The following is an 18,352-nucleotide window of genomic DNA, read 5'->3' on the forward strand; positions in this document are numbered from 1 at the left end:
TTCCACTGCGCCGCAGTCAGCGCACGCGTCGCTCGACGAAAGTCCGTGGCGCACCCGTCTTACCCCGGGCCACACGCAGCCGACGCGCACTCGGATGATCATAGCCCGCTGGAGGCGCGACAGTGAGCGCGCGCCGACGATAGAAATGCGCTCTCCTCGCGCGATGCGAGGGTCCGGGTGTTGCTGACGGAGGTGGTCGTGGATCACCGCACGCACGTCTTCCAGGGCGAGCGGTTCGTCGCTGGGAGGAAGCTGATGTGCGGCGGTGGCGAGCTCGTCGGCTTGCTCGTTGCCGCGGATGCCGCAGTGACCGGGCACCCACTGCACGCGAATACTGCATCTGCGCTCCGCGAGGCGCTCAATGCGCTCGCGTAACGCGCACAGCAACGGGGTGCCACGGCCGGGAGTCTGCAGGCGGCTGAGGGCGGCACGGGAATCACACAGCAGAGCACACCTGGGTGGCGGCGGAGTAAGGGTGAGCACCAGGTCCAAGCCCAGGCGAAGACCCAGTAGCTCCGCCGTGGTCGAAGAGCCCAGGTAAACCACTCTTTGCTGGCGGTGCAGCTGCAGGGCGGGGATGGTGGCCGCTGCAGCGAGCGAGCAGTTTTCGCTCACCACGGAGCCGTCAGTGAACACAAGCAGATGGTCGCGCAGTTGCTCGTAGATGACGGCTCCGGCTAGCTGCTGCACCGCACATAGTGGTGTGCTGCGTTTTCCCGCGATGCCGACGATCTCTCGCTGTACCTCCGTCGTGAGGGGCCAGGGGGAGCAGAGGCCGTAGGGGGGCGTGGCGCGCGTCAGCTGGTCATATTCCTGCAGTTGTCCCGAGTTAGTTTGCCGGCCCTCGCATCAGCATTAGCACCTGCCCTAGCCTTTCTCAATCGCTTGTCGCGTTCGCGATTTTTCTTTCGTAGCGACGCTACTTGGGCTTCGCTCACAGTGCTAAGCGGCGGCTCAACTGTCGAATTGTTCACTCCTTTGGTTCCGTCTGAGCACCAAAGCTCATTTTCCTGCTGTCTCCCTAACGGAGCATCATCATCCCCTTTCCGGGTTACAACAACAATCTCGTCTCTGTGGCACTTTCCGGCGAGCGTTGCGCTCTTGCCTGGCGCTTCACTGCTGGCGTCAGGCAATTCCCGTTCGCTCTTTATGCCGCTTAGTACCGCCTCCACTTCCTGACTGCCAGTGCTCGCCAGCTGCACCAGCGGTGTCCCTTCTCTGGCTCTGTCATTGTGTTCACACCGAACCTCACTGCATTCTTTCTGGCGCGGGACCTTTGTCTTATCTGCCAACGCGCTATCTGTCTCAGGGCTAACAGTAAGCGTGTCACACCTTTCTTTTTCCTCGCAAAGGTTTCGCTTTACTTGTTCTTTCTACACGCGGAGGCTTTTCTGCGGAATAGTTTCACACTTCTCGCCTGCCTCCTTGTTGAGAAGAGGTACTACTTGCTGGGGACAACTGCCCGACCTCTTGCTCGGAGACGAATATGTCGTGGAAGTGAAGCAGAAGTGGTCGTGGCGCAGCGCCGAGCAGAATCGCGTTTTCTAAACTCTAAAAACTGATATGGTGTTACTAAGCGCCAGCTACAAATGTCTAATTATAACCAGTCACCACGCTGTAATAGTTAATAAGTTCACGAGTATAACTTGGTTAATCAGCACACTACTTAACAAGATTCACCTTTTTGCTAGCACATGTCTAATAATTTCAGTCAAAAATTTTTAAAATTGAAAAATTGAAAGGTACTTTTACGGAAAATTCGAACGCAATGGTCCATTCTTCTGATATGTAGCAAAATCTTTTCTTAAATTGTTTAAATCGATTGCATCGAACAGTTTTAGACACCCATAGAAAACCAATGGGGGACGCTTTGGACGACAGCAAGGACGTTAATAAACAAAAAAAATCAAGACTGCCATCGGGTAATCTGCGGATATATTGATTGTTATAGCGAAATCTTGCGTAATAGGAAAATATAGTGTTCATAAAAAGTTTCCCGTGCAAAATGCTTTTGTCCAGAGTTGCTGGGTATGTGCGGCACCGTAGGTACAGTCAGTCAGTCAGTCAGTCAGTCAGTCAGTCAGTCAGTCAGTCAGTCAGTCAGTCAGTCAGTCAGTCAGTCAGTCAGTCAGTCAGTCAGTCAGTCAGTCAGTCAGTCAGTCAGTCAGTCAATCAATCAATCAATCAATCAATCAATCAATCAATCAATCAATCAATCAATCAATCAATCAATCAATCAATCAATCAATCAATCAATCAACCAATCAATCAATCAATCAATCAATCAATCAATCAATCAATCAATCCTTGCATGTGATGTCACTGTTTGTTTCTTGTTTTGTGACGTGCGACTCTTTCAGTAGTCCACTGTTTTCTTACGCAGAGTTTTGGATAGGCCTCGCTGCTGGCGTAATCTATTACAACTTTTCTTCTATTTTGCTTCACAGTCTGAAGTAAACTCTACAGGCACCGATCTGCACATGAACTTTGCCCTCTGCTGCCTGCGCCGTTATTAGGTGGCACTACGGTAAAATTAAAAAAAAAAATAGTGCTTTCTTTTTTGCGAGACGCAGAGGATGCCTTGGACGGCGTGCCGGTGATCGTGGCTGATGTCACGGACGCGGCTTCCCTCCTGTCCATGGCCCAGCGGACCCGACTAGTGCTGAACATGGTCGGGCCTGTGAGTAGGGCGCTCATGTTTGAAGAGATTGCAGCTGAGGGCCTCCGAAATGATCGCCTTAATCAACCAAAATATATTCACTGCATAACAAAGACCTCACTCATCGATCTCCAATGCACGTCCACTCACTCCACAAACTTCCTAAACCCATCCGGTCACCTGAATCTTTGTTGCCCCTGCCATGGTTGGTTTCGCTTTAAATCGACTGTGATACCCTAGACGATTACAGGTTGTAATTACTTCGCATGACATGTCTTGCCCATGCCATTCTTTTCTTATTAAACTCAGCTAGGACATCATAACGTCTTGTATTGTATACATAGCGCTTGACAGACGAAGACGACACACAATACACAGGACAGGCGCTAACCTGCAGGTCGCCTTCATTCCCTGTGTCATTCTGGTCCCTTCCTGTATCTCAGGAAGGGACCACTTTACCACAAACTTTATCGTTTCCGTAGTGCGCGGCATTGTCCTAATTTTAGTTTCAAAATTCTTCGTTATGCTCCAAGTTTTCTGCACCATAGGCAAGTAGTGACAGTGTGCAACATTGTATTGTTGAACCTTACAGATATCCCCTCGAGGGATACCTGTAAGGTTCAACAATATAATGTACGCTGCCACTATTCATGACCTGAGAGTATCCCCGGAATATACTGCACCTCGTCCTTATTACACATACACATATTGCTCATTTCTTTGAAAGAGAAAAAGGCCCCTGGGCAAAAAGCTACTAAAGAGTAGCTTGACTAGGCCCGGAGCCCATCACAAGGCAGCAGAGAGCATACAGAATTCATAAACATAATAAAGTACAGGTTGAATTTGGATAAGCCATGCAATTTGGAAGCGCAGAAGAGACGAAACATGTAAAGGTTTTTTTTACCAGTTAAATCAAACTGAACATGGAACAACATGACAGACAAGAAGAACAACATGTGAAATCGCAACACAACACTACTAATTAGTCCTAAGTTATAGACGTAAGCACAAAATAAAATGTTCACTATGAGATAGTAGAAATAGGGAGGCGCAATTTTCAGTTTATTGGGAGACATAGTTAGGATGTACAAGCATGAGTTACATAAGTTACATTTTTGATAAGTTATTCTCCTAGCTAGTTTCCTTTAGTCGTTCGGATATGCTGGCACTTCTTGCCCTATAGGTGCATTGTCTTATCCACAATGTACCACAAAAAACATCCGAAGAAAAAAGCTACATGTAAGCCTCTTCAGCCCAATTAATCACGGAGCGTTAAGAAACAGTAGGTTGTGTTGTGTGGAAGACAAGAAATACGAGGGGGGACCCAAAAGAAACCGGATTTTTTGTATAAAAACTTTATTTATTAACTCTTGCACAAAATTCCTTCAGTCACCTTCAAAGTAATCTCCATGAAATGCGATGCACTTGTCAAGTCTTTTTTCCCATTGTTTGAAGCATCTCTGGAACTCTTCAACTTTGATATCGTCCAGTGCCCTTTGCGAAGCTGTTTGTACGGCCTCCACATCACCAAAACGCTTCCCTTTTAGGCTTTTCTTCATTCTCGGAAAGAGAAAAAAGTCGCACGGGGCTAGGTCTGGTGAATATGGAGGTTGGGGAACGACAGCCCATCCCCGAGAGGCCAAATAGTGAATCACTCGTAAGGCCGTGTGTGCGGGGGCGTTGTCGTGATGAAGGAACCAGTCACCTGATCGCCAAAGTTCCGGGCGTTTCCTCCGCACATCTTCTCGCAGACGTCTTAAAACTTCCAAATAAAAGTGCTGGTTAACAGTCTGGCCAGGGGGAACAAATTCTTGGTGCACAATTCCGCGAACATCGAAAAAGACAATGATCATTGTCTTCACATTGGACTTCAACTGTCTTGCTTTTTTTGGTCTCGGAGAGTTGGGAGACTTCCACTGGCTTGACGCTTGCTTAGTTTCTGGGTCATAACCGTAACACCAACTCTCATCACCTGTAATGACTTTTGTCAAGAAGTTTGGATCACTTTCAATCTCATTTTTTAAATCCCGGCTCAAATTCAATCGAATGTTCTTTTGATCCTGTGTGAGAATGAGAGGAACAAATTTTGCAGAAACACGTCTCATTTGCAACTCCTCAGTCAAAATTCGCTGACACGAGCTCCAACTCACACCTGTCTCTTCTGAAATTTGGTCGATCGTGGAACGACGATCTTCGTTCATTTTTTTCACGGATTTTTTCAACGTTTTCATCGTTTCGAGACGTTGAAGGACGCCCAGAAGGAGCATGGTCTTCGACACTCATCTCACCACGTTTGAAGCGCCCAAACCACTCGAACACTTGTGTGCGGCTCATAGCATCCTCTTTAAAAGCCTGTTGCAACATTTGGTAAGCTTCTGTTGACGATTTTTCAAGCAGGAAACAAAACTTCAAACACACTCTTTGTTCTTTTAAATTTGCCATAAAGATTTCGCAGGCGGAACAAATAACTGCAAGCGAAACACAACGGTACTCTGAAATGTTTACCTTCAAATTGATGTCGTCTGCACAGCTGTTTCGTGAAGGTCTCTACTAACCCCATCTAGCGGTAGAACTCTCTACTACGTCTACGAATGGCAGCGCGCTCTCAGTTCGGTTTTTTTTGGGTCCCCCCTCGTATATGTTCACGTCGTTGCACATCTCAATTTTTATTTCCTTACGTGCACGTTTTGCACCTGTGTTCGCATCCAACAATAACCGCCGTCACTTTTCTTCTTGTTCCAGTACGGCTTCTTTGGGCGACAGGTTGTCGAGGCGTGCGTTGAGAGTGGCACCCATCACATTGACGCCAGCGCGGAAACTCAGGTGAGGGGTAGTTTTCTACACCTGGTCGCATTATTTTATTGCTTGCGTCGCAGAGAACAGGAGGTGAAATTCCTCTATAATGTTGTGTTCAGTTCCTTTTATTTTGGTCTAGATGTCGGCGAGAAATTGAAAAACAAAGCATACCAACTTGTGAAACTGTGAAACAAGACGCTGCGTCCCAAGCAGGGCCGGTAATCGACCTAATATTAGAAATGGATGGTTTTACTCCGGTCCTTTATAGGACATGCCTTTGCCAATATATTTCAAAGTCAAAGTGTTTATTCAGACAACTCAATGGTACAGTTGCCTAGGGCGAAGACTAAACTGCAAATGGATGCTTGGCAGAGTCGGCGCCCTTCTTGCTCCCATTCGAGGGCACAAGACATTCAGCGCATAAAAATAAACACAAAACGAGATAGAAATACAGAAATGATCGGTTAACATTGAACTGTACTAATTTCACATTGAACATTTATGTACAATTGGACAAATACTGTGAGAAACCACAGAATGAAAACGAAAAAAAAAACGAAAAGAGTGGTTATGCCTGGAGTGACAACGGATACATGGTTAAGCAATTTTTGGAAGCTTTCAATGACTTGCTTTCTTTAATAATGTCTACAGCAGGATGGTGATCGTTGAAGAAAATGGAAATTCTGTAGCTAAGTTTCTGGGCGCCGTAGTGCGTACGTATTTTTTACTTATTATAGCTTATGTGCCGTGTGTTGTAGGTGTGTGATTTCGCATGATACTTATGACAAAAGGCGGTGGGATCAGAATGCATTTGTAAGTAAGTGGCTAACGCTATCCTTTTGTTTATAACATTCCATAGTGTAAGCAATAAGTGTTTTCCAAACAATGAGGCAGTGGGGCTAAGGTACGGTGCATTATCCATTACTCGCAAAATTTTCTTTTGTATTAAGTATATGTTTTCTATGCTTGTTTTAGGTGCTGTGTCCTAAACAAGAAGAGAGTAGTGGAAACGCGAATGTACCAGTGTGTAGCATAGTTGTTTCTTTAGCCACATAGGCAAAAGGTCGTTTAATTTATATAGATACCAATGGACCTAGAGATACCAATGCGAACTTTTTCAAAGGTAGGTGACCAGTCTTGATGTTCGTGAAATATGACGCCAAGAAATTTATGAGCTATTGCACGTTCGATGCATTGATCGCGAAATTGAATTAGTATTTCTTGTTTAATGCACTTGTTACGTCCGCGGAATATAATGCACTTAGTTTTTGTAGCGTTTAACTCTAGTTCATTAGTGCGGAGCCATGTGGATAAGTTTTGCAGCCATATATTGGTTTCTACTCGGAGGGCTTCTAGATCTTGTCCGCAGGAGAATACATTGGTATCGTCAGCGTACAGTATTATTTGTCGTTAGCGTGCAGTACTATTCCAATATTGAGCCGAATATCTGTGCTGATGGTGGTTGACACACACAAAAAGACAGGACATCCTGTCCCTTTGTGTGTGCCAGTTTCCCAAGCTAACATGCAGAACGAGCTAGCCTGGCGATATAGCTTACTGAAGCCTATAAACAAGTTGGCAGAACATACATTTATCAAGAAAGTGCAGTTTTAAGGAATATTTATTCCTTTTTGTGCGTTTGCATCTGTTTGCCACAAACAGAACCACACCGTCACAAGTTAACTTCGTACGGACAACGCAGTAATTGCAAAATGCGCATCACCAGTCAATACCAGTGTCAGTTTGCTAATAGTGTCAACGGCACTAATTAGGCTACATCACTCACTGTTCTTTGCAGACTGCAGGTAAAAGCTACACTTGCGTCTGCCCCTGAAAGTACACTTTCGAGCTAATATGGTACGGGTGCACTTACAAGGTGTGCAGTAATTGTGTAGTTTGACATAAAAGCGGTTGTATAGTCGTCATTAACTTGTTGATTGCCGCGTTCTGCACAAAAGTAATACTGAGAGATTGCACTCGCTACTGCTAGGAACAAAGGACAAAAGAACGATCACAAGATAAGCGCGCAAGCGACAACCGTGCGCTTGTCTTGTGATCGTTGTTTTGTCCTTTGTTCATGGTGGTACCGTTTTCGGTCCATCAGTCTGCACAGTCAATTAGCGAAAATTGCCGCCTTGCGTGCACAGAAGTAACTTTGGTTCGCAGTATTTATTAACGCGAACAATGTTTCGCAGCGCTGGCGCTGCGAAACATTCTGTTCACTGGCGTTGAAGCCTTCCGTGTGACCAGCATCGATCACGTGACCATGCACCATGACGTAACCGTGAACACGCAGTTCGAGTGCGCTTCGAGCTCACCGATCACGTGACTACTAGATGCTTCTGATTGGTCGACCGCGTTGCTGAGGGAAGAAATATAGATGGCAACAGGTGAAAAGATGCACGTGTGGCGCAACGAACGCCAGCAGCAACCGTGTGAACAGCATGCGGCGGATTGGGAAAGTATTCGGAGGGTCACGGTCATGGCGCCGGTGCTTCCCAAAAGTTATTTGTATCTGATGTGTGTTTATTTGCCCTAGCCACCGCTGGTGTGGCTTCCAAAATGTATGCACGTGTGCATTCTGGGAGAGCCCCTGCAAGCTCTCACCCGGAGCCGGCACATTTGTCAGGCTAAACTAAAGTGACCATATTCTTCTGACCCCAAAGCGGGACATTAAGGGGGGGGGGGGGGGTCATGTTCTTGCCTGAAAAGCTTCTTCGGTACAATGGAAGACGCAGCAGCTGACATATGCCGCTTGTGCTTCACGGTGCCTATGTGTTTTAAAATTTCAAGACGTCCAATGTGGGCGATGGAAAAGTCTCTTCCACATTTCTCGCAGCGGACATCATACTCAGATTTCACTTTCTTCAGGAATAGGAACTCCTTACCCAGTTCTCCGTTGAACTTGCACTTCCATTCAGGCATTTTCATTGGTGCGACAAAGAAGCATTAAAACAAACAAACGCAAGCACGCGGAGGGAACAGCGCGGACAAATGCATAACTATAGCATAGGCAAACAATTTTGTACCCGGATTTAACTTCGGCTCACTAGCTAGCCAACACTCTAAATGTTTTTTTGGCTATATCTAGCTATAGTTCGAGAAAAGGACGAGAAAAGACGCGACTCGCAATTGCGAGCGCTTTTCCGCGAGCCGCCTGGCAATGGCTTGTTTTTGCCATTATTTAGGCTGGTTGGTGAAGCTAGGCAGAGCGCGTGTAGCCAGTGTAGCGAAGGCGGGACAAAACGCCATCCCACAAGCATGCTGGCGGGACAGCAGGACCAGGCCCACAAAAGAGGGACATGTCCCGCCTGAATCGGGACGTCTGGTCACTTTAGGCTAAACCCCAATGCTACCTGTTTTATAAATAATAAAGCCTAAGATATAATGAGTATCTTGACAGATTTCTGTTAAAATAAAGGTCTTGACAGCAAGAAATAATTCAGAAATAAGAAATAATCTTCGCACACCTATCTGTTTCTGACAGCGTTGCTGCCATTTTGTTTTTTCGAAAGCACCATTGTTAGAATGTTTGTACAGAATTGACGCTCCCTTTCCCGCTTCTTGCAGTACATGGAACAGCTGCAGACTGAATTCGACGAAGGCGCTCGCGAGAAAGGAATCCTGGTCGTGAGCGCATGTGGCTGGGGCAGCGTTTGTGCTGAGACCTGCCTGTCCTTCATACGAAAGCACTTCCAAGGTGCGTCTCCTGTCGTTCCATCGCTCAATGGAATTCTCGCTTCTGGGACAAGAACAGTTGTCAGGAACTTGTAACTTTTTCTCAGAAAGAAAAAAAAAATCCACCATCTGCTTCGAAGTGACATGCATAAGGGGACTAGTACACCATGCATTTCTGGCGCGGCACGGTGACTTGGAGCCGTAGTGGAGGCGGCATGCTGTTCTTCTGGATGTACTCCTTTGATGTTTAGAGCGGACATCCTCACGTTACCATCTTTATCCCTGAACCCTAGTGTCTGAGGTATGGTGATCTTGACGGCATCGATATCGGGACGGATCTTGCGACATCATTACAAAACGTTTTTTTAATTGCCCGTTGAGTGGTATACGCAGCTGTTGCGTTCTTAAGCGCGTATCTGACGTGTAAAGCTGCGAACCGAGCCTGTAGGCACAGCCGAAAGTTAGGATTTGTACCCTGGCTATGTGGGTCACGTGGCTATCTGGGTCACGTGGCCATGTGCCTATCTGGGTCACATGCCTGCACTCTTGCGTCATCATGTGACCGGTTAACTGACGTGCCACTTGAACAGGCATGTGGAAGTAAACAGCCAGGAGGCTTTTAAAATAATAGCTGAAGACCTTTAGATCGTGTACGAGCAGATCTCGTAAACTTCCTCAAAGTAGTTGAAAGAGTATCGTTTACACATGCTGGCCCCTGGTGCAGACAAGAGTATAGAGAGCAATATGGCGATGCACAGGGAGCGCGTTTTCGAAATATGAGCAGCCTTCTTCAGGACAAACAGCTAGACGTTGACATCAAAGTCGCGGTTGTTCCATTGAGCGTCGTAAATGAAAGCTCTTGCTGAAGTGAAGAGTGAGTCGTGACAAATGAAGACTCCGGCCAAAAAACAAATAAACATAAGGTATGTTGTGCATCATATACTGAAACTTTTTATTTTTTCATTGAGTAACTGGTCGCCGTCTCTATTCTGAGACAATGCCGTCTCTAAGGCAATGTTGGACAGGTTTGTATCAGCCATAAGAGAAAACTGGTCGGGACAAGTATGGGACATTAGGGAAACCGGCCCTGTCACCGTGCTTTGAAGCCTGGACTTCGAAGTATGGGCAGTAATGGTGTCAAGGGCGGTGGGGTGCGATACGGTTATCCCTCTGTTTTCTTCGCCCCTCTGAGGGCGAAAAGTTTGAGCTATTATATTATTCGGAAGCTAAAAGTGCCGCTGAATATTCTAATGCATGAGCGAAACCAGATATGAAAATACATCAGCGTTCAGTTTGCATTGAAAGGCTGGTCATATAGTTGGGCGTGTTCTCTCTGCACTTCCAGAATCAATTTCTTGACAAAATAGGTGCTAAAATCTGCCCGTGAGAATAAAAAAAGTTAGGCCAGTGCAACGGAGAAATTCACAAAGATGTCGGGAGATGCCTAAGCTTACTGTGTGGTTGTTCTACGAGAAGAATGTATGTGGCATTCACGGCATAACCGTTGTATATGTGCAAGAGGTTCTGTTTGTATAGCCGCTCCATTTGATACTTTATTATTGTTTTTGGATTTATTTTGCCGACTAGTCTTCTTTTGAGGGTCAAGAAGTTCCATGCGGCTGCCGCGACCACTGATGACAAAGATTTCATTGCGTTTTTCCCGCTTTTCTAGGACGAACAAACGACGCTGAATGTACTAAAACTGAACTGCGATGCTTCAGAATGGGGTGATATTTTTAGGTATACAAACTGGCAAAATAGGTATACAAGCTTAGTTATTCGTCTAAAAAGTTCGATCATTCAGATTTTATAGGGTCGTTTTTTTTTTGCAGCAGAAGACAACTTACACTAAGCGGTTGTTTTTCTGCGAGTCATAAAATAGTTTACTTTTTGCACGTTGGTTTGTAAAAGATATATGGAAATGGTCATTTGCACTCTAGAACCTTTACGGAATCAATGTTTGTATTTTTGCTTATTTATTGCAATTATTTCTTGGGGTACTTTTTTGTTGCAATTATTTCGTCGCGCACATTATCATCTGCAAGCGTGGCGTTCCCGCGTCCGGCCATGACCTGCGTCTTTGTTTCTACACTTCGAAAAGATATGAGTACGGCAGGTATTTGAGAAGAAAGGTATGTCCATTCACGAACACACGCAGAGACTGGAGGAGGATAATTTATAATAGTTTAACGTTTTGTACACAATGAACGACAACGTTCAATGAAACCTTCGTTTGCAGCAAGGACAGACTCCACACAGCCGACCGCAGGCAGTGATGAGTGTCTCAGGAATGTTAACCATTGCATGAACAACAGCCCCTCTGAGAGCCGTAATGGCGCGGTGTGGATGACGACTGCACTCTCTCTCAACCACGCCCAATACGTGGTAGTACATTGGGTTGACATCCGGGGCAGCTGGGAGGCCACATGTTCAGAGTAACATGGTCATGGAGATTTTCGGCTACCCATTCTTGAGTTTTGTGGGCAGTGCAGAATGGTGCGGACCTTTGCTATGGTATCCTTAGCAAGTATTCTTGGTATTTATGGTATTCTTCTAACGCATCTGCCTAGCTACATTGCTTTCTTAATAAAGCGGGAAACATGCCGGACTGATCTTTTCTTTTTTCTTTTGAGCGGTTTAACTTTTGAAGCGTTGGACATGATAGGACCAAGTAGGTTTGCACTCATGAATGGTGTTTTAAGACTTTTCTTTAGATTTCATTTTCTTGGCATTTTCTCACATTGTTGTCTTCTGCGATAGCCAATTGTCCTGTCAGCGTTTTTTCCCGAGCACGTAAGGATGGTGCTATTGAGCATTGATTTGGCATTTGTTTTTTGTAATCACTGAATCAGCTAGTTAATATGATTTGTGTTTGTTGTTTGGATGGAAATTTTATCTCATGTGCATCCTTGAATGATCAGCCGCCAGTGCCAACCTGTGCTTCCTTAGCACCAAAAACCACTGTCTCAAACACAAGTAATTTACGTTTAAATTCGTTTACCTGTTGTTTTTCAGGTGATCTGGAGCGAGTTGAGTCATTTGTGATTTTAAAACCGGGTCCGCTGGTGAGTACTATTGCATCGATACTTCGGCCTGGCGGGGTTGAATAAGGTTCATTTCTTTTTCAAAAGGCAGCTAGAATTTCGTGCGTCGCGCAAGTTGTTTCCCAGGCCCACAGTGTAAAATATTCTTACACCGTGCCCAGGCCTCATGCAGGGTAACGCACAGTCGTGTCCGTATACGGCGTTTCGAACCGTAGTGACAATACTTTACTTAGTGGCTAACCATACGTTCACAGACGATGCTCCCCACTTCTGTGATTATTTGGAATACTTTCAGGAATAACTTTGTCAGGGACTGAGGCACTCAAAACTTGTGTCCATTTTTTACCTCTGTCTATCCGAGTTACGGCATGTGAGCCCGACGACATGGAACCACATCCCGGCTGTTGGGGGTGCGTTTCAGTGGAGGTGAAACCCATAAGAAGCCTGTTGGCTCTAGAATGCTGCCTCGTGTTTATGAAGTCTAGGTGATAGAAATTAAGGAGGAACTCTCGAGTACTTTATTATGTCATTCCCTATATTGATTTCTTCACAATGAGAAGTTCTGATTTTCCTGCAGAGAATTTCAGTCGACTTTCCTCGGCGTATTTGTGATAGCAGATCACACCCTGTTTACTGTTTTTAAGCGGAAAGAAAAAGAGAAAAAAATGCATAATGGGGAAAGTTTACAAACGGGAGCTTCGGCTACCCTCACACGCAGCAAACATAAAAATAGAGGCCTTCTGCGTTCATAACAGCTTTGAATAAATCGTACAAACACACCTAATCAGCCAGCGGGAAAGCATATATCAAATGCACACTAAGGAAGGAACATGCTCTGTGGGGCTGTAATAGGAGGATAAATAAGTTTTCCCCACTTAACCGCGGATGGCACAGTTCCAAACCACCAACACCCCCCCCCCCCCCCCCCTCCCCGCGATCGCGAGTTCTACCGAGAGCATGCCGACCACGGCTGGCGTTGCTCTGACAGAAACACAGGAACGAGACTCTGGCTGACACACACCAGCATTTAATGCAACAACAACAATAACGCCAGCTAACAGCAAAATATAGATAAGGAATCGAGGTCGCCCGATTCATCAGATAAGCGAATGTTCACCCACGCTTAGGCAGGAGAGGAGCTCCAAGGGCGGACCTGCCGGAATGTCCCCACGAGGCCTCGCCTCGCTGGCGGCGAGCGGAGCGCCGCGCCAACACGTCTGAGCGCGACGAGTCCCACAGAAGCGGAACTGGACGCAGTCACTAGACGGTATGGAGCCATCTTAGAACACCAACGAGCCCTCCGGTGGACCTACGCTCCTCCCCACAAAAACCTTAGTAGAGAGCAGTCGGTTGCCTGGAGACAACTGCAGACTAATACATACCCCAATCTCAATTTACTCAGCAAAATCTATACTACTACATATGACAACAAATGCCCGCTATGCGGTGCACCCAACGCTTTACCACTTTACATGGGTCTGTCAGAAAATGCAGACAGCGCCGATAAACAACACACCAACACCGGGGCAGTGGGAGGCTGCGCTGTCCAGCTCGAAGCCTGAAGAGCAGCTCAAGCTGATCGACAGGGCTCGCAAGACTGCAAAGGCCGCTGGGACCCTGGACTGAGGGCTCCACCTACTCTGCGAGAAAGAACCCTTGCAGTACAATAAAGTTTTTCATTCATTCATTCCCCGAGCCGAAGAGTGAGTGCTCTCTCCCACGCAGGCTTAGCCGTCACATCGTTTATGGCGCTCGTGTCGCTGCGACGCAGGCGCCTTGTCGTGTTAGTCAAGGAAACTAACTAGGGAGGGTGCATCGCGGGAAAGCAAATTAAAGGAGATGAAGCGGGGCAAGTCCCCTCAGCTCAATTCGATGGCGCATACGACCAGAACTAGCAACCAGAAAGAACAATGAAGACATACCATGAGAAATTTCGAAGCAGATAAAAATCCCACCATTACCTAGAAACATGCGCCCGCAACACCACGCACGGACAAGGAAAGCCAGGATCAAACGTCTAAAATAGTGAACGGGAGCGCACCACTCGTCTTGCGTACGGACGCAGCTGAATATAAAATAAAAAATGAGATGACAACAGCAACACCAGAGCAAGTGCCCCAGTTCAGAGAACTCGCGCGGAAGAAGCCACTGAAATGGCAAAAGCTATAGTAATCAAGCCAAGCAATGCCAACCATAACCTAATAATCATAACAGGTTAACAGTCGAAATGTAGGAGTCCTATGAAAGGAAGCATCTCAAGTCAAGCACTAAATATGCTGCGGAAAGGAACAAACAGGATGACACGAACAACGATAATCCAAGCCCCTGTGCACGAGACTCTTCGAGCACACTACGCCGCCCCGAAGATTGGCAGGCCGGTGATTGAGAGAAGGGCACACAAAACAAAGGTAGCAGCTGACAAAGTACCATTATATACTGCAGTATTACAAGTTAGCGAGAATGAAACACCTACATCCAGAAAAGTCCTTCACAAAAGAAGAAGAAATCCCCATCAGACACTTGCAGATAAACACATACCCTCACTTTCATTTAATACGCAAGATAAGTCCGAAGATACGAGGTCTGTTAGAAAAGTATCCGACCTTTGACCGAAGAAAAAAAAATGGCATAACTGGAGCGTTGGAAACCTAATTACCTTCAAACTAGTCTCCTTGGGACTCCACACATTTCTCCCAGATGTGCTGCCACTGTTGGAAGTATTCCGAAAAGGCCTTTTTCGGAATGGAGTTTAGCTCAGCTGTCGTTGCAGCCATAATGTCCTCTCTTGTCTGAAATCGCGCTCTTTCAATGGCCTCTTGATTTTTGGAAACAACCAGAAGTCGCAGGGGGTCATATCAAGAGAGTAAGGAGTCCGTCGAACTACAGGAGTCTGGTTTTTCGCCAGAAAATCTGAATCAAACACGAGGAATGTGCAGGAGCATTGTCATGATGGATGCGCCACTTTCCTGTTGACCTCAACTCCGGTCTCTTGCGCCGCACAGCATCGCGTAGGTGACGGAGGACACCCTTGTAGTACTATTTGGTCGTTGCTTGACCCTGGGGCGTGTGTACTCGTGGTGTGCCACACAGCGAGAGTCCAAGAAAGCAGTCAGCATCACTTTGACGTTGCTGAGCATTTGGCAGGCCCTCTTTGGTCTTGGGGTCGTGGAATGCTTCTACTGCGACGACTGGGATTTGGTTTCCGGGTCGTACCCGTACACCCAAGTCTCGTCACCAGTGATTATGGTGTTGATGAAGTCGGGGTCACGGTTTGTGGAATCCAGCGTGTCCTGTGACACTTCAACCCGAAGCTGCTTTTGCTCCACCGTGAGCAGTTACGGCGCGAATTTCGCCGCAACTCTCTTCATGGCCAAATCTTCGGTGATAATGGAATTTGCAGAAAAACTACTGATGTTTACCTCTTCCGCAATTTCTCGGATAGTCACACGACGGTACCGCATCACCAGGGCGTTCACTTCGGCAATGACCTGGCCATTTCGGCATGTTGATGGCCTACTGGAGCGTGGCTCGCTCTCCACCGATGTGGAGCCATCTTTAAACCAGTTGTACTATTGCTTAATTTGAGTGCTGCTCTAAGCATCATCACCGAAAACCGTCTGAATATTCCGAATGGTTTCCACTCGGCTGTCGCCCCGTTTCTGGCAAAATTTGATCCATTAGCGCTGCTCCTGTCGCACCGCCATTTTGCTTGCACTAAAAAACCGACGAGAGCACTGCGCACTACCTCACTCAAGCGCTGCCTCCCAGCGACTGACACTATCTGCAGGCGGGAAAAAATTCGTGCATGCGCACGACGGCTCAAGGTCTGCTGGTGCAAGCGCGCTTGTTTCATATCTATCAGGTGTTCTAAAAAAAAATAAGGTCGGATACTTTTCTAACAGACCTCGTATACCAGAAGGCATGATCATTTTGTGGAGAACACCCAAGCCAATATGAAACAACTTGGGAATATAAAAAAACAAGCAATACCGAAAATAAAAAAAACAACGCATAAACAATGGGAGGAGGTGCTGTCCAGCTTGGACCTCGACGACCAGAGGTACGCGTGGTTATCACAGCTCGAGCGGCAGCAGCTTCCAATGGAGTCTTGGACGGAGGACCCCACTCACTCTCTGAAAACGAAAATTGTTCGTGAGGAAAGAAAATGACGCAGTAACTGCCTCAGATTTCTTGGTGGACACCCGAACCGCGCCGTAGAGGTAGTGATAAAGGAGGTAGTGTAAGAAGAAAGAAAAAAAAGAGGTGCCGTTTCCAGAATAATTTCGACCCCCTAAGAATCTTTACCGTGCCCTGACATCGCTCAGCACACGGGCGCCTCTTGCGTTTCGCCTCCATCGAAACGCAGCCCCGCAGTTTGGTTCAAACCCGGGTACTCCAGCTCAGTAGGCGAGCGCCTTAACCCCTGAGCCACCGCGGCGCGTCTCAAGAATTTCGCTTTCATGAAAATTCGACCGCCGCGGCTGTGATCGAACCTGCGTCTTTCGGGTCAGCAGCCGAACGCGATAACCACGACGCTACAGGGGCGGCGAAGAGGGGATGTGAATATGCTTTCACGAGTAGGGCACACATGAGCGTGAGGGTATGTGAAAGGGATGCCGCGGACTCTTCTAACATGTCTTTCTCAAAAGTTTCCAAGCCTGACTCGCTGCAGTGCTCTTTTATACTTACTTATTTTATATTTATTATTAATAGATTACTTAAAGTTCCTCGCCACTTGAACTTTTTGTGATGGGAAGGGTGGTACAGGAGCTCCACTGCCAAGGGACCTGACAACTTTGGAAAGGGCAGCATGTTCTCTTCGCATGAAGTGGGGGTTTCCTAAAGACCTTCTACTGAAGCTGTTTTTGTATATTGTTTTAGTTATGAAAAGTTGCTCGCTTGTGCAAAAATTCAAGCAGGAGGAGAGTAAAATTTGGTGGTGGGCTTCGTCTATGCAATGTTTCGCTTGAACAGCTGACTGGTTCGCTCAAACTGAAAGCATGCTGTTTCTTCTCCAAACACGATCCGAATACACCAGTGCCTGAAGCGAATGTGGACGCAAATTTACAGTGCTCAGCAAGAATGAGTTAACATCTTTTATACAGAAAGCATTTCGTTTCTCTTTCAATAGAGGGCAACATTTTCACATATAGACTCACTTTCTAAGCTTTTGTTTATGTCTGTTTAATACCAATATTTTCAGCTTCTTTATTTGCCAGATGTAGGCAAAACGTCGTCACTGAACCCGCTTGAACTATAGTTTCCCCAAAACGCCACAGTTACGCACTCGGCGTTATATGTTTCTAAAACACTGCTTTGGAGAAGAAAGTTGATTAGAGTAAAAATGCCAGATTTATTCATTCACTGCGCGATTTTCTCACTCAGAATTAGAGTTTTTATACCAAATTACATACCAAATATAAAATTTGCATCAAATGATCAAATTCGGCTTTTTTTTCTCCTTCAATATGTTTCATAAACTTCTGATTGTAGGTGCGCATAACTTCGAAGAAAACAAGCTAGCTGGTTTGTTGTGAGGGAATTATGTCGTGTTCATTCAGTGATGTCACACCTACATATCCTACATATCCACTGACAGAATTGCACGTGTTCACGTGTGTCTTTGCAGAGGATGAATATTAACTTCGGCACTTTCCACAGCCTCATTCATTGGGCAGCTCAAAAGTCGCAGTTTAGGAAGCTGGCTAAGAATGCCTTCGAAACGGGGTTTGCCAGAACGTTTCCGTCAGACCACACGTGCCTGGCTCGAAGGTACAGTACCTGCATGTTGCACATTTTTACGCAGTTATATGATAGGATTGGCAGTGGTAGCCATGTTTTGCAAGGATAGACCATAATGAGTTCTGAATTGCTGACACCTAAAAAGTAGCGTTTTGGCGTATTTCATACATTCGACATCTGAAAAGAACGAGACGGCAGTAACTTCAGGCGCTCACCTCCAGGACACATTTCTTTTTTGAAGGGAGGGGGGGGGGGTGAGGGATACAGTGAGACATACGAACACTGCAGCGGCAGTAAAGAAAAAGTCCTACATCCTTACATTGCACGTCAGCAGAGGCTTGTACTAGTTTCTTTAATTTACAGCCCTATGTGTGCAGTGTCTGAGCATTTGTGGTTCCTCATGCCTTGCTTCCCGCCATTACTGAAGTGCTAG

General features: G+C 46.3%; 1 protein-coding gene across 1 annotated transcript in view; it reads left to right on the forward strand.

Moving 5' to 3' along the window:
* LOC149333220 (saccharopine dehydrogenase-like oxidoreductase) overlaps window positions 1-18,352 on the forward strand; it is a 55,165-nt gene that overhangs the window by 15,494 nt on the left and 21,319 nt on the right. The window contains exons 2-6 of the mRNA XM_089557681.1: window positions 2,574-2,680; window positions 5,402-5,482; window positions 9,026-9,155; window positions 12,149-12,198; window positions 17,807-17,949. Coding sequence (XP_089413807.1) covers window positions 2,574-2,680; window positions 5,402-5,482; window positions 9,026-9,155; window positions 12,149-12,198; window positions 17,807-17,949 — 511 coding nt within the window. The remainder of the gene's footprint in view (window positions 1-2,573; window positions 2,681-5,401; window positions 5,483-9,025; window positions 9,156-12,148; window positions 12,199-17,806; window positions 17,950-18,352) is intronic.

Source organism: Amblyomma mixtum, chromosome 8 (genome assembly GCF_055824585.1).
Source record: "Amblyomma mixtum isolate Tamu chromosome 8, ASM5582458v1, whole genome shotgun sequence".
NCBI classification, from domain to species: Eukaryota; Metazoa; Arthropoda; class Arachnida; order Ixodida; family Ixodidae; genus Amblyomma; species Amblyomma mixtum.